This window comes from Haplochromis burtoni, unplaced genomic scaffold, assembly GCF_018398535.1.
Source record: "Haplochromis burtoni strain Fernald_Lab_line unplaced genomic scaffold, NCSU_Asbu1 Contig_483, whole genome shotgun sequence".
Taxonomy (NCBI): Eukaryota; Metazoa; Chordata; class Actinopteri; order Cichliformes; family Cichlidae; genus Haplochromis; species Haplochromis burtoni.
Genome location: NW_024582844.1, coordinates 27,083 through 39,429, shown reverse-complemented (window position 1 = coordinate 39,429; position 12,347 = coordinate 27,083). Strand labels below are relative to the sequence as shown.

The following is a 12,347-nucleotide window of genomic DNA, read 5'->3' as shown; positions in this document are numbered from 1 at the left end:
TGTGTGTGTGTTTCTGTGTGTGCGTGTGTTTCTGTGTGTGTCTGTGTTTCTGTGTGTGTCTGTGTGTGTGTGTGTGTGAGAGTGTGGGTTGAGTGTCTGGTTTATGGTTAGCTGGTTTATGGTTAGCTGGGTTATGGTTAGCTGGGTTAGCTGGTTTAGGCTCAGGGTTATTCATTCATTTTTGATGGTTAGGGTCGGCAGCTAGGGAAAGCAATATGTCAGTGGGAGGTCCCCACGAGGATAGCAACACCCGACATGTGTGAGTGTGGCGGCGCCGTGCAGCTCTGCAGCTGACCCGTTCCTGCGCATCACCTCACAGCTTCAGCGCACAGACGTCCTCCTTCTAATGAACGCTGCTGTTTTTATTGTTACCTGCTTGGGTGTAAGTCAGGCTGGAAGGAGAATTATTCTCTGAGATCGAAGTAAAGCCGCTGGCAGCAGGACAACATCTCACTCGCCTGCACTGTAGGTGTGGATGCTATGGTAGAAACACACCGCTCCCCCTGCTGTCCAGGTGAGGAACCAGCACCTGGACCGCTGCGTGGGGTTCCTCGCTGACGAGCTGAAGGTGGTCGGCCTGGATGACGCCGCGGGGCGGATCTTCTTCGTCTCAGCTAAAGAGGTTCTGAGCGCCAGGATGCAGCGAGCACAGGGCATGCCTGAGACAGGTGAGACAGGTGAGACGGGTGAGGGACAGTGGGGGGAGCCTCTGCTCATTTCACATCCGCTCATTTCAAATGCATGACACATTTTTTCAGCCAATCTGTCTATTTGTGATTGGCAGCCTCCCTCAAAGGGGGAGGAGCTAAAACATCTGGTTCCAGAACGTGAGGTGAGGATTACTTTGTGAATCATGCAGAGCTGCTCTGATGGAGTCCAAGTGTGAAAATGTGGAGCTGCACATGAGCAGAAGAAACACACACACACACACACACACACACAGAAACACACACACACACACACACACACACACACACAATCATGAGAGTTATTAAAGTGAAACAACCATCGTCCTTCCTCGTGCTGCAGGGGGCGCTCTGGCTGAGGGTTTCCACGAGAGGCTGAGAGAGTTCCAGAGGTTTGAGAGGACGTTTGAGGTTCGATGTCTGAACTCGTGCAAAAATTCATTAATTTGCCAAAAACAACGATGTGACAGGATGTGACAGTGTGACCTTTGACCTCTACAGGAGTTCATCTCTCAGTCTGCAGTGAAGACCAAGTTTGAGCAGCACACGGTGAGAGCGTGGCAGATCACAGAGGCCATCAAAGGTGTGATGGACGCCATCAACATCGCCTCTGCCGACAGGAAGTGAGCCAAACACTCTCACCTTCACTTTGTTTATTCAAAGGCGGGCTCAGTGTGACCTTTGACCTCTGACAGGATCTGCTGCCTGGAGGAGCGAGAGGACGTGAGAGACCGGCTGGACTTTGTTCGAGGGCAGATTAACCGTCTGAGCGCCAGCGTCAAAGAGAGGATCAGGACTCTGAGCGATGATGTCACAGCCAAGGTAAATGCTCCAGCAGAGGGCGTGGCTTCAGGTCTGGTTTCAGATCGCAAAAGAAGAATGTAACTTCAGGAACACCTCGTGAAAAATCCACAGATGAAAGAAACCGGATCCTTGGCCTGTTCCCTTCTTCGGTTATCGGGTGCTTCCTGTTCCACATAGCCCTGTTTTCTTGGTTGCCAGGTTGGTGGCTCCAGTCAGACGACTTCCAGGTTTCAGGTTTACTTCCATTCCCTCCCTTCAAAGTGCAGACTGTTGCTCACTGTAGCCCTAACTCGAGCACAGGGATGAGGCAGGCGGGAATCATTCATGCTTGTAATAGGTCGGTCCCTCTGTGACTTCACTTCCTGTTCTTCTTTTGTCCTTTGACCAGAACTGAATCCAACCTGGTGTGAAAGTTTGATTTCTTGTTAGCTGCGTGAAGGCGTCTGAGATCAGCGCATCAAAGCGAGCGCCAAACCTCCTCCCTCTGACCGTGGCACGTCTCCATGGTAACCTGCTGTTTCTCCCTCAGGTGTCCTCGGCGCTGACGGATCAGATCCGCTCACTTCCTGTTCTGGTGGACGAGTTCAGAGCCGACTTCAGCCCCACGCAGGAAACTCTGCTGCTCTACAAAACTGTGACTACACGCACACACACACACACACACACACACACACACACACACACACACACACACACACACACACACACACACACACACACACACACACACACACACACACACACACACACACACACACACACCCCTCCTTTTTTAGCATCCTCCTCCAGGTTCTCCAGTCTGACGCCCAGGACAGAACCAGCCTGTTAACCAGCTTGTTCAGCCTGTTGGCATCGGCTGCCTTCACCCGCTGCCCAGCACACAGCTGCAGAGAACACAGCGCTCTCACACAGAGTGATAAACATGATCAGCATTTTCCTACCAACATTAAAGGACCTGAGCCGCCTCAGTAGGAAAAGCCGGCTCTGCCCTTTTTTAAAGACAGCATTGGTGTTCTTGGTCCAGTCCAGTTTACAGTCCAAGTCTACCCCCAGGTACCAGTAGTCCTCCACGATCTCTACATCAGCCCCTCTGATGGTGACAGGGGTAGGAGGAGGAGCCTGCTTCCTAAAGTCCATGATCAGTTCCTTTGTCTTTGTGATGTTAAGTTGTAGATGGTTAAGCTCACACCACTCAACAAAGCTGTCCACCACACTCCTGCACTCCTCCCACCTGATACAGCCCACAATGGCAGAGTCATCGGAGAGTTTCTGCAGATGGCATGACTGAGGTTGTATCTGAAGTCAGACGTGTAGAGGGTGAAGAGGAAGGGTGATAGGACCGCCCCCTGCGGCGCCCCCGTGCTGCTCAGGATGTTATCGAGCGGTAGCCCTTCAGCCGAACACGCTGTGGGTCGACTTGTTAAATAGTCCGTGATCCAACCTACCAGTGGGGCGTCCATCTGCATTTCTCCCAGTGCTCCCAACAATGTCCAGGTGAGAATAAGCCTGGTCCAGCAGGTAGATGATGGCATCCTCCACACCGATACGGGGTTGATAAGCAAACTGCAGGGGGTCCAGCCAAGGCTCCACCAGCAGATGCAGATCTCTCAGGATGAGTCTCTCCAGCGTCTTCACGACATGTGAAGTCAGAGCCACTGTCCTGCAGTCACTGGGGGTTGATGGGTTCATCTTTTTAGGGACAGGAACCAGGCAGGATGTCTTCCAGAGTGATGGACTCATGTTGAAGATCCGATGTAGAACTCCAGAAAGCTGGGAAGCACAGCACCTGAGGACCCTGGGACTGACACCATCCGGGCCTGCAGCTTTACTGGAGTGGAGTCTGCCCAGTCCCCTTTGGATGTCTTCTGCTGAGAGGGACAGGGTGAGACAGGCTGAGGGGGCAGGAGAGGGGGGAGGAGAACATGCGGCCCTCCTCCTCCCCCAAATGTGTCCGCCCTGAGCTTGTTCTGTGTTTGGTTTCCTGCGCTGTACATCAGAGGTCCCCCCAAGTGTCGCTCTCGGTCCTTCGTCTGTCTGACGGCGCTGTTGTGTCATTTCCTGTTTAGAAGCTGCTGCAGCACGTGGAGGAGCGGCTCATTGGTGGTTTGGACCACCGCTGCTCTGTCGGCGTCCTCAGAGACATCAGAGACGCCCAAAGTCACATGATCGGTAAGGCCTCACAGTTTCATCACGTTCTTTGTATGCACGTGTTATTATTTAGTTCCACTGTGGTGCCCTTTGTGTTGGCTGTGGTTGCTTTAAGTGCTTTACGAATAAAGATGTACAGACGGACGGCTCTCCTTGCTGACAGGAAGTGGGGACACTCTTTCTTCTGCTTGGTTGTCCTCAGACGCTGTCCGTCCTCTGCTGTCTCCGGCTCTGCAGGAGCAGCTCTCCACTCCCTCCGCCTCGTTCGAGCTAACCTACGACCTCGGCCTCGCCGCCCTCTGTGCAGACTTTCAGGAGAACATCGACTTCCAGTTTTCTCTGGGCTGGACCGCCCTCGTCACCCGCTTCATCGGTGCCGCAAACGCCAAACGAGCGCTGAGTGGCGCCGACCGCGCGCAAAAGGCAAGTTCAGCGCAGCGTCACATCTGTGAAGCCTTCAGAAAAAACAGAGTGCACATGGAAACTGTCTCTCTGCTGCAGGAACGCTCCACCTTTAGGGATGAAATGGTGGTTTCCATAGCAACGGGTCTGGTCTCTGTCACATCCAGGGCGTCCATGACGGTGCTGGTGATCGGCGGAGTGGTACGTTTTACTTTACAGCATTGCTGAGGTTCAGTAACCAGGTGCTGCCCCTCGGCAGGCTTCCAGAAGGTGGCCAATCATAAAAAGGGCCCAGTACAGGAGAAAAGATGAAACTGCAAATGATGCCGAGCGTCTGCGACAAATAAACACGCAGGCCTGCTAAGCTGGTCTCTCTCCAGGAGATTAGTCCAGGAATGACTCCGAGCCACTTCTTATCTTTTCCACGAGGGCTCTGTTAAAATCGGGGACAGGTGTGTGTCTCTCAGGTGTGTGCTGTTGTCACTGCAGGTGTGGCGTTCAGTGGGCTGGCGTCTCATCGCCCTCTCTGTCTCTCTGTATGGTCTCCTCTACCTGTACGAGAAACTCACCTGGACTGATGCCAGCAGGGAGCGCGCTCTGAAGCAGCAGTTTGTCGAGCACGCCGCTCAGCGCCTGAGAGCCATCGTCCCCGTCGCCAGCAGCGCCTGCAGCCATCAGGTGTGCAAGTAAGACCCCGCCCACGCCTGACGCACATGTCCAGGGAGCGAACACCTGGAGGCTCCGCCTTTAATCTGCTCTGTTTGTGTTTGAGGGAGCTGTCGTCCACCTTCAGTCGCCTGACTCAGAGGGTGGAGCTGAGTGACGCTGAGCTGGAGGGAAACATCCGTCAGCTGAGCTTCAGGATCCAGAGACTGGAGAACATCCAGAGGCGTTCCAAGGCCTTCAGGTCAGAGCTCCGAGCCGCTCGTGGTTTGGAGAGTTCACAGGAACTCCTGCTCAGAAACAAACTTCAGTGCACGAGATGCAAAAGTCAAATTCAGGGATTGCACATCAGATCTTTGGTGTTTTCTGGACAGTCAGCGTGCAGAGATCCCAGAAGTCCCAGTTTGGGAATCATGAATCTGGTTTTCCAACGTTTGGCAGCTTTGGGTCAAAATAAGGTTTAAAAATCGTTTTTCTGTGCAGCGTTTACTTACAATATTCCAGCGTCCATAAACACACCCCACGCACTTCCAGGTCCTGTTAGCATCTCAGCAGAAGCTGCATGTCTTAAAATCTTGTTTTCGTTTGTTCAGGAACAGAGCCACCGAGCTGGAGACTCAGCTGGAGGTCTTTTCGGTTCAGTACCTGCAGGAAAACTAAAGAAGAAGAACTGCTGCTGTGGTGAAGCTCCTGGCCAATCAGAAGCTGGTGGAGAGTCCTGAGGTATTGCTCGTCGCCCAGCGTTAACACCGACAGTCGCATAAATCCCAGACAGCTCCCTGCTCAGGTGACCTTCGTCACCAACCAACACAAACCAATAGAGGACAGCTTACCACTGAGGGCTGAACAGGAAGCAGCAGGAGACCCTGAGTCGACGCTTTTGCTTTAGAATCAAGGGTCAAAGTTCGTCTGTAGGCTCGTACAGTCTGGCCTTCATGAGCAGCTGATGAGCTCCTGAATCTTTGGCTCCACCTTCAGGCCGTTTGGGTCTCCTGAGGTGGTGAGTGGATGCTCCGCCTTCGCCGCGACCACAAACAGCTGAACCTCAGCAGCTTATCTCACACCAGCTTCTAATATCTCATCATGTGACTGTGATTAGACGTATTGATCAGTGATAGAATCCATAAATCTGTGCATTATTGCTCCGACGTGTGATGTGTTACAGAGCTCCACCTGGCAGGAAGTCAACCTTCTAGTGAAAAATCAAGAAAATAAAAGCATTGAATGTTCTATGGCTTCATTTTTTCCTCTCTTTAATGGCCCTGGTGTACTCAACACTGTTTCACTGCTGAACGCAATTAAACACTTAGCTCACCCCTCACTGCAGCACATTCAATTACCTCCACCCGTCCCCATCAGGGTTACACAGACAGGTGGAGGTGGGAGTGCTGCAAAGAGCAGGTCAGGCCTCAGATACAGCCTTAAGCAGTTTAAAAGAAGTGTCCTGAGTAAGATTTACCAGTTTAAAGATCAGCCGAGATGAGCTGAGCCGATCTTGTTTGTGAATGTTTGAGTGCTGACCTGGTTTTCTTCAGGTTTACTGACCTGAGACTGGAGTGGTTCACACAGTTTTATAGTGGGAGTTCTGGTCAGGAAATCTTCCTGGATTTTTGGGTGTTGTTGGGATCAAATGAGCTCAGTCACCAAACCACTCAAAGGCTCTTGTCCTCGTCATGGCGCCCTTCTTCTTAACACACTTCTAATGATTACCGTGGAAAACTGAGCCTCACAGTTTTTTAAGTGAGAAAAGCTTTTGTCTCTTTTTGTGACTCTCGGCTCGTCCGCTCGACTCGAAGTTTGTTGTCTCAAGTTTCCTCTTCGTGCTCACGCTGAAGCCAGCAAATACACTTTGATCATGTCACTTTTGTGGTGTTTTCTCTGTTATCCTAATGTTTATCAATGAATGTGTGATTGTGGATGGACAGAGCTGATGCTTCTCTGCAGTGCTTCCTGCTGCCACTGGAGGTCACTGCTGCACTGCGAGCACTTTCCTCCCGTCAGACCTCCCCCTATAGCAGGGGTGGGCAACTCCAGGCCTGGAGGGCCGGTGTCCCTGCAGGTTTTAGATGTGTCCTCGAACCAACACAGCTGATTTAAATGGCTAAATTACCTCCTCAACATGTCCTGAAGTTCTCCAGAGGCCTGGTAATGAACCAATCATTTGATTCAGGTGTGTTGACCCAGGGTGAGATCTAAAACCTGCAGGACCCTCGAGGCTGTCAGGACCCCTGCATCAGCGCCACCTCCCACTTCAACATGTCTTTGAACACTCAGGTACAGGTGAGTGCTCAGACCCCACCTGTCTGCAGCTTTTTGCTCAGTCACATGATGAGTGTTTGAATACCCGGCCTTCTTCCTCTCTGACTGACTCGCTGCTCCATCTTGTGGTATAAACTGGTATTTTACCCTGCGTTGCCCGTTTTAATGCAGCATGTGCCCCAAAAGTCAAAGGCTCCGGTCTTTTGTTGTTACACACATTCATTTACAACACACAGCTTCAAGTTCACACTTTATCTTATTTGTCTGTGCTTCAGACAAGCTCGGCTTGTTTCCACCGAGTAAAATCTGACAGGACAAACTTCCTTCAGCTGTTGTTTCTGTGGAAATCTACGAGGGGGCAGGAAAAGCAGGACAAACCGGGGGGGGCTCTGTCACACTGCCCTTAATTAAAACACTCACAGTAACGTTTCTGCACAGAACACACTGATTAGACTCCAGGTTTCTATATCACCCGTTTAATATCATCAGTTTACATGTGATTACTGTCCGTACAGTCATTTACATCAGAACCGTACAGACGTGAAGACGAGCAGGACTCAGGAGAAGCAGCAGGACGAAGATTCACACTCCTCATCATCGTGTGGATGAAGTTTGTGAATCTTCCCGTTAATCTCTGAAGCAGGAAGCTGTGGATGAAAACGCGCTGGCTGTTTGCTTTTCTGGAGCTCTTTGCTTTTGTTACTTGGGCGTCCTGACTTGAACACAGTAAAACCCTCAGAATGAGAAGCGCTGTGGTTTCCTGTCAGCTGATCTGAAAAGAACCACAGACAGGAAGTCGTCCCGAACTAAGGACAGGACAGGAAGCCTTCACCGCTCCAGGACTCGGGGGACGCTGCTTTGATTTAGCTTTCGATTAACCGGATCAGCTGCTGCGCGTTTTCTCACACTCACCTGAGAACCAGCGACAGGAAGGAAGGGACAGAGCATGAACACGACTTTTCAGAATAAAACACAGAAACTGTAACAATAATACAAACATCAGTTTTAAACTATAACGTGTTAATGTTTGGAATCAATCACAGGCGCCTCCCACAGGCAAACACAGGAACAGCAGCAGGTATGACGGGACGATGAGCGCCACCTCCAGGCCAGGCGGGAAACCGCTGCAGTCGTTTTGTGAAAAACCTTAACGCACAGAAGTGCCGCTGCATCAGTGAGACATGTTAGGGTTTAAAATGATTAAATATAGCTGTTTTATTATTTTTTATAAACACAATGGAAATGTGCTCATAAACATGTTGGCGCTCCGTGTTTGAGGGTCAAAAGCTTCGTCCTGCGCCATGACTGGATTTGAAATATTGAGGCGTAGGCGTAGAGCATGGAGGGTTTTGCAGCATGCGTACACTTCAGGGTTAGAGAGATATTCTCTGGGAGAGTCTGAACAGAATGTCCTGAACTAGATATTGGAATCAGCGGTAGGATGAAAATAATCAAGGCTAGGCAGAGGGGTGTTTTTCTTTTCTGTCTCTTTCAGAGGAAGGAGCAGATACGAGGCGAGGTCGGAGGTGAGCAGGCGGGAGGACTCGTAGGGATCCAGCAGACGTTGGTTCTGGAAGAAGCTGTACGGCTCGCTGAGGGTCATCCTTTGTGGGAAGACAGACGGCTGTGTCACTCAGGGGGCGAGGCGTTTAACTTTTCAACTGCCAAAGCAAATCGTTTTAATTCAATTCAGTTGTATTTATATTGCGCCAAATCACAACAAAAGTCGCCTGAAGACGACAGATATTTCTCCTGAATTCCTTTGGAAAATATTTGACACATGCCCGAACCCTTCCTGCAGGTGGCGCTAGCCCTGATACAGCTGCTTCATCATCACCACATGGAAAACATCAGAATTCTGAGTTCTGTTATTCACCTTTAGCACCACACCTGATCTCAGGTGTGAAGGTGGCCTCTTGGTTGGATTTAAATAAATGCTGCTGCAGTACCAGCTGTTGCCTGCAGGGGGTGATACACAGAGGCGAGTTTCTAACAGACCCCTGCTGCTGTTTTATGGCTTTAAAGGGTTAAAAGTAACAAGGTGAAGAAACATGGGAGGAAAAAGCCTTAAAGTGGGCGTGTTCTGCTTCTCCTCACTCCTGCAGCTCCGTGGTTTGGATTACTCGTTAGGAAAGGACCTGGTGTTAAGCTTCATGTCCACGGACATCGTGAGTTTTTATAACCTGAGCTGAAAGACGTGCTGCAAGTGAACAGAGCCGATAGAAAAGCTACAGAGGCGAGAACGACCACTGAAGAGATTCTGGGGTTTGGACATGACAGGGTGACCAGCAGGGGGCGACTTTGGTGTGCGACTGTATACAAGTCCATGAGAAAATGAGCGCAGGGAAGTCTTTCCTGATGAGTCGCTGGTTTCACGTCTGCTTCATTAAAAAACAAAGTTTATTTTCTAAATTCTGGTCCGGTTAATGCAAAGCAGGAGAGGGGCAGAGTGGGCGGAGCCAGGTGACAGAAGGAGAAGGTTTAAAGATGGTAGTGACACCTGCTGGGATGTTCAGATGTCCACTGGGAGTGAGCAGAATGGACAGGATCAGACGTGAGTCCATCAGACCAATGGCTCAGTTGGTCTGAGCATGTGCAGAAGCGGGAAGGTGGAGCTTCAGGCGGGAAGAGAAGAGAAAGAGCTCAGAGGAGGTTCATGGACGTAGTGGAGAGGGTTGGAGGGTGCTGGGATGGAAGATGTGGAGAGCAGCTGACAGAGGAAGGAGACAGAGAAGCAGGCTGTGGTGGAGGATGGAGGCGGGGCTTCCATGAGTACAACAGAGCCGCCCACTTTCAAAACACCACGAAGGCGAAAATGCTCACATCCAACCGAGCTCCCGTGACTCTGGGAGCAAGGCTCCGCCCTCCCATGACTCGCCGTCAGACGTCGCTCATGTCGAAGGCCCTCATCAGCAGGTCTAGGTCGCCCATGTTGGCGGCCTGGAACAGCTCGGGGCGGTCCATCATTGAGATGGCGATCCGCAAGGCGGCCCAGATGTTAGCCGACATCTGCTGCTGGCTGCAGCGCTGACTCCGCCTCTGCTGGTTCAGCGCCGTGAGGAAGTTACTGACCGCCTCCCTGCAGGACCAGGACCGGGGTTATACAACTACATCGCCGCAGTAAGACTGGTCTGTGTGAGGTCAGAGGTCAGTGCCAGGGTTACCTGTGCGCTCCCAGGTTGATGCAGCTGATTCCCAGGTTGTACCGCGAGCGGATGAATCCGGGCTGCAGCTCCAGAGCTCTGGTGTACGCCTCCACTGCCTCCTCGCTGCGGTTTCCGTTGGCGAGCGTGGCTCCCAGACGGTTCCACAGCAGGTAGTCCTGCAGAGAGAAACCCCGCCGCTGACAGCGTCACTGCTCGTATGAAAGGACCGCCACCATGTTGACGTGTGTGTGTCCGCGTGCGTGTTACCTGTGGCCTGACAGACAGCGCTGCACTGAAAGCTTCCACCGCCTTGTCGAAGTCCGAGCTCAGGTTGAAGAGGACTCCCAGCCCGGTCTGCAGGTCGGGATCCACACAGTCCAGGTTCAGCAGAGCCGCCTCCTGGAAGAGGAGCAGCACGTCCTGCAGCTCACACCTGCGCACACACACAGCTTGGTTCCATCCAATCACAGAGGAGTTGGAACTTTACAAGAACATGCTGACTGAACTTCATACCTGGCAGGTGTGGAGGCGTGGGGGGCCCTGCACGGCATGGCCGGGGAGCCCCGTAGCGGACTCCTGCTGTCCTGGACCAGGTGTTTATATCGCGGGTTGTGACAGATCCAGCGGCGCAGCACGTCGCCGGCCTCCCGCTGCATGCCGCTGTTAGTGAAACTGACGGCGAGCGCCATGAGGGCCGGCAGGTTGTTGGGGCGGAGCTCCAGGCACCTGCAGCAGGTAAAGCAGATTAGCTCCAGCAAACAGTTAGCATGTCAGGGTTGAATATAAAGCAGAGCTCTCCAGCATGAAGGCGACTGACCTCTGCAGCGACACGATGGCGGCCTGCTCGTTCTCGTTGTCAGCCTGAGTCATACCCAGAAGCTGCCACGCCTGAAAACGTGAAGAAGAAGAGGAATGTGAGAACTCACTGATTCTGATTTGGACCGAGCACAAACGACCTGGCTGAAAATGGTTGGACATCTAAACGTCACGCAGCTCCGGTCAGCCCGTTTAGGCCCCGCCTTCTGAGGGACCGCTGGGTCTCGCCACAAACCTCTGCCTCGCTGTTTTTTTCCTCGCTTTCAGTGCCATGCATCATGACACAAAGATGAAGGCGTTCGCACGCAGCGCTCACGCGTGTTTGTAGTGCTGGGCGTGTGTGATGATGCTTAGCCTGGTGGTGGTGATGTACGTTTTCCAGCTGCTGGTAACTGTAATCTGTATCTGAGGGGAAAACGATATTCAGCACCTTCACTTTATTTTAACATCGTCATCACCATGGTAACTCGGTGGAAAGGCGTGCCTTTTCTGGCTTCCTCTTTGGACACGATTGTTTCCGTCACTGAACTTCTCCTAATTTGTCTCTTTGCCGGTGCAGACTTCTCCGCCCCTTTCTCTTCCTGATGCAGTGAAATGTGGGCGTGGCAGACTGCAGGCCACGAGCACGCGTCACCAACACGTGCTCGGTGGTACAAACAGAACTGGCCAGCACAACGTTTCAAATGTCACATGATAACTTTCATCTCAACTCCCACCGGTCGTGTTTCTTCCTGTTAAAAGGGAGTTTTTCTGCCCACTGTTGCCATAGCGCTGGCTCATAGGGGTGGAGTGTTTCTCTGGAGTTACATAAAAAGCCTTGAGCAGACTGTTGGTAGGATTTAGCTCTACATAAACAGAAGTGAATTTAATTCGATGTGTCAAATTATCTGGATGAATCTGAGATCCTGACATCGGAAGACGGCACACTGAGGTGATAAAGGGATGGACGAGGTTGCAACAACACTGTGGCGTTTAAACAATCCTCAGTTTGACCTTCATCGTCTTCATCGTGTCTACGCTCTCTCACGTCCAAATAAAACAAGCTGTGATCAGCTGTTGACTCTGAGAGCACAGGATGAGACTCCCATCGTCACATCTGCGTGCAGATGTTTCTGCGTGCAGATGAAACATCATTCACGGATGGCTTGCTGTTGCAGACCAGACACAGTGAAACGATGAACAGCTGGGCGCGTCGCATCACCTCTGAGTCCTGCGGGTCCTGCAGGATGGCGGCCTCCAGCAGCAGCACGGCAGTGTTCAGGTCTCCCTCCCGAGCTTTCTCCTGAGCCTCGGCGAAGACGTTGGGCCAGTCTCTGTACGGGTTGTTGGTGTTGAAATAGTAACCCTGCAGCGCACACACACACACACACACAGACGGACACACACAGACACACACACACACACAGACAGACACACACACACA

The 12,347-nt window shown here is 51.9% G+C and overlaps 2 protein-coding genes across 3 annotated transcripts in view; one reads left to right on the top strand and one right to left on the bottom strand.

Annotated features, from left to right (window-relative positions):
* Window positions 1-5,932, top strand: part of mfn1a (mitofusin 1a) — a 13,177-nt gene extending 7,245 nt beyond the window's left edge. Inside the window, exons 8-18 of the mRNA XM_042213818.1 lie at window positions 488-668; window positions 1,030-1,097; window positions 1,188-1,309; window positions 1,382-1,508; window positions 2,020-2,124; window positions 3,557-3,659; window positions 3,841-4,061; window positions 4,140-4,241; window positions 4,530-4,726; window positions 4,813-4,947; window positions 5,297-5,932. Of these exons, the coding sequence (XP_042069752.1) occupies window positions 488-668; window positions 1,030-1,097; window positions 1,188-1,309; window positions 1,382-1,508; window positions 2,020-2,124; window positions 3,557-3,659; window positions 3,841-4,061; window positions 4,140-4,241; window positions 4,530-4,726; window positions 4,813-4,947; window positions 5,297-5,363 (1,428 nt within the window). The 3' untranslated portion in view covers window positions 5,364-5,932. The remainder of the gene's footprint in view (window positions 1-487; window positions 669-1,029; window positions 1,098-1,187; window positions 1,310-1,381; window positions 1,509-2,019; window positions 2,125-3,556; window positions 3,660-3,840; window positions 4,062-4,139; window positions 4,242-4,529; window positions 4,727-4,812; window positions 4,948-5,296) is intronic.
* A 1,490-nt stretch (window positions 5,933-7,422) lies between these two features.
* pex5lb (peroxisomal biogenesis factor 5-like b) overlaps window positions 7,423-12,347 on the bottom strand; it is a 30,022-nt gene continuing 25,097 nt past the window's right edge. Inside the window, exons 8-13 of one of the 2 annotated variants that reach the window (XM_042213819.1) lie at window positions 12,126-12,269; window positions 10,926-10,996; window positions 10,622-10,834; window positions 10,376-10,541; window positions 10,127-10,284; window positions 7,423-10,041 (exon numbers count right to left, since the gene is read on the bottom strand). In XM_042213819.1, coding sequence (XP_042069753.1) covers window positions 9,843-10,041; window positions 10,127-10,284; window positions 10,376-10,541; window positions 10,622-10,834; window positions 10,926-10,996; window positions 12,126-12,269 — 951 coding nt within the window. In that variant the 3' untranslated portion in view covers window positions 7,423-9,842. The remainder of the gene's footprint in view (window positions 10,042-10,126; window positions 10,285-10,375; window positions 10,542-10,621; window positions 10,835-10,925; window positions 10,997-12,125; window positions 12,270-12,347) is intronic. The other variant, XM_042213820.1, reaches the window with a different exon arrangement.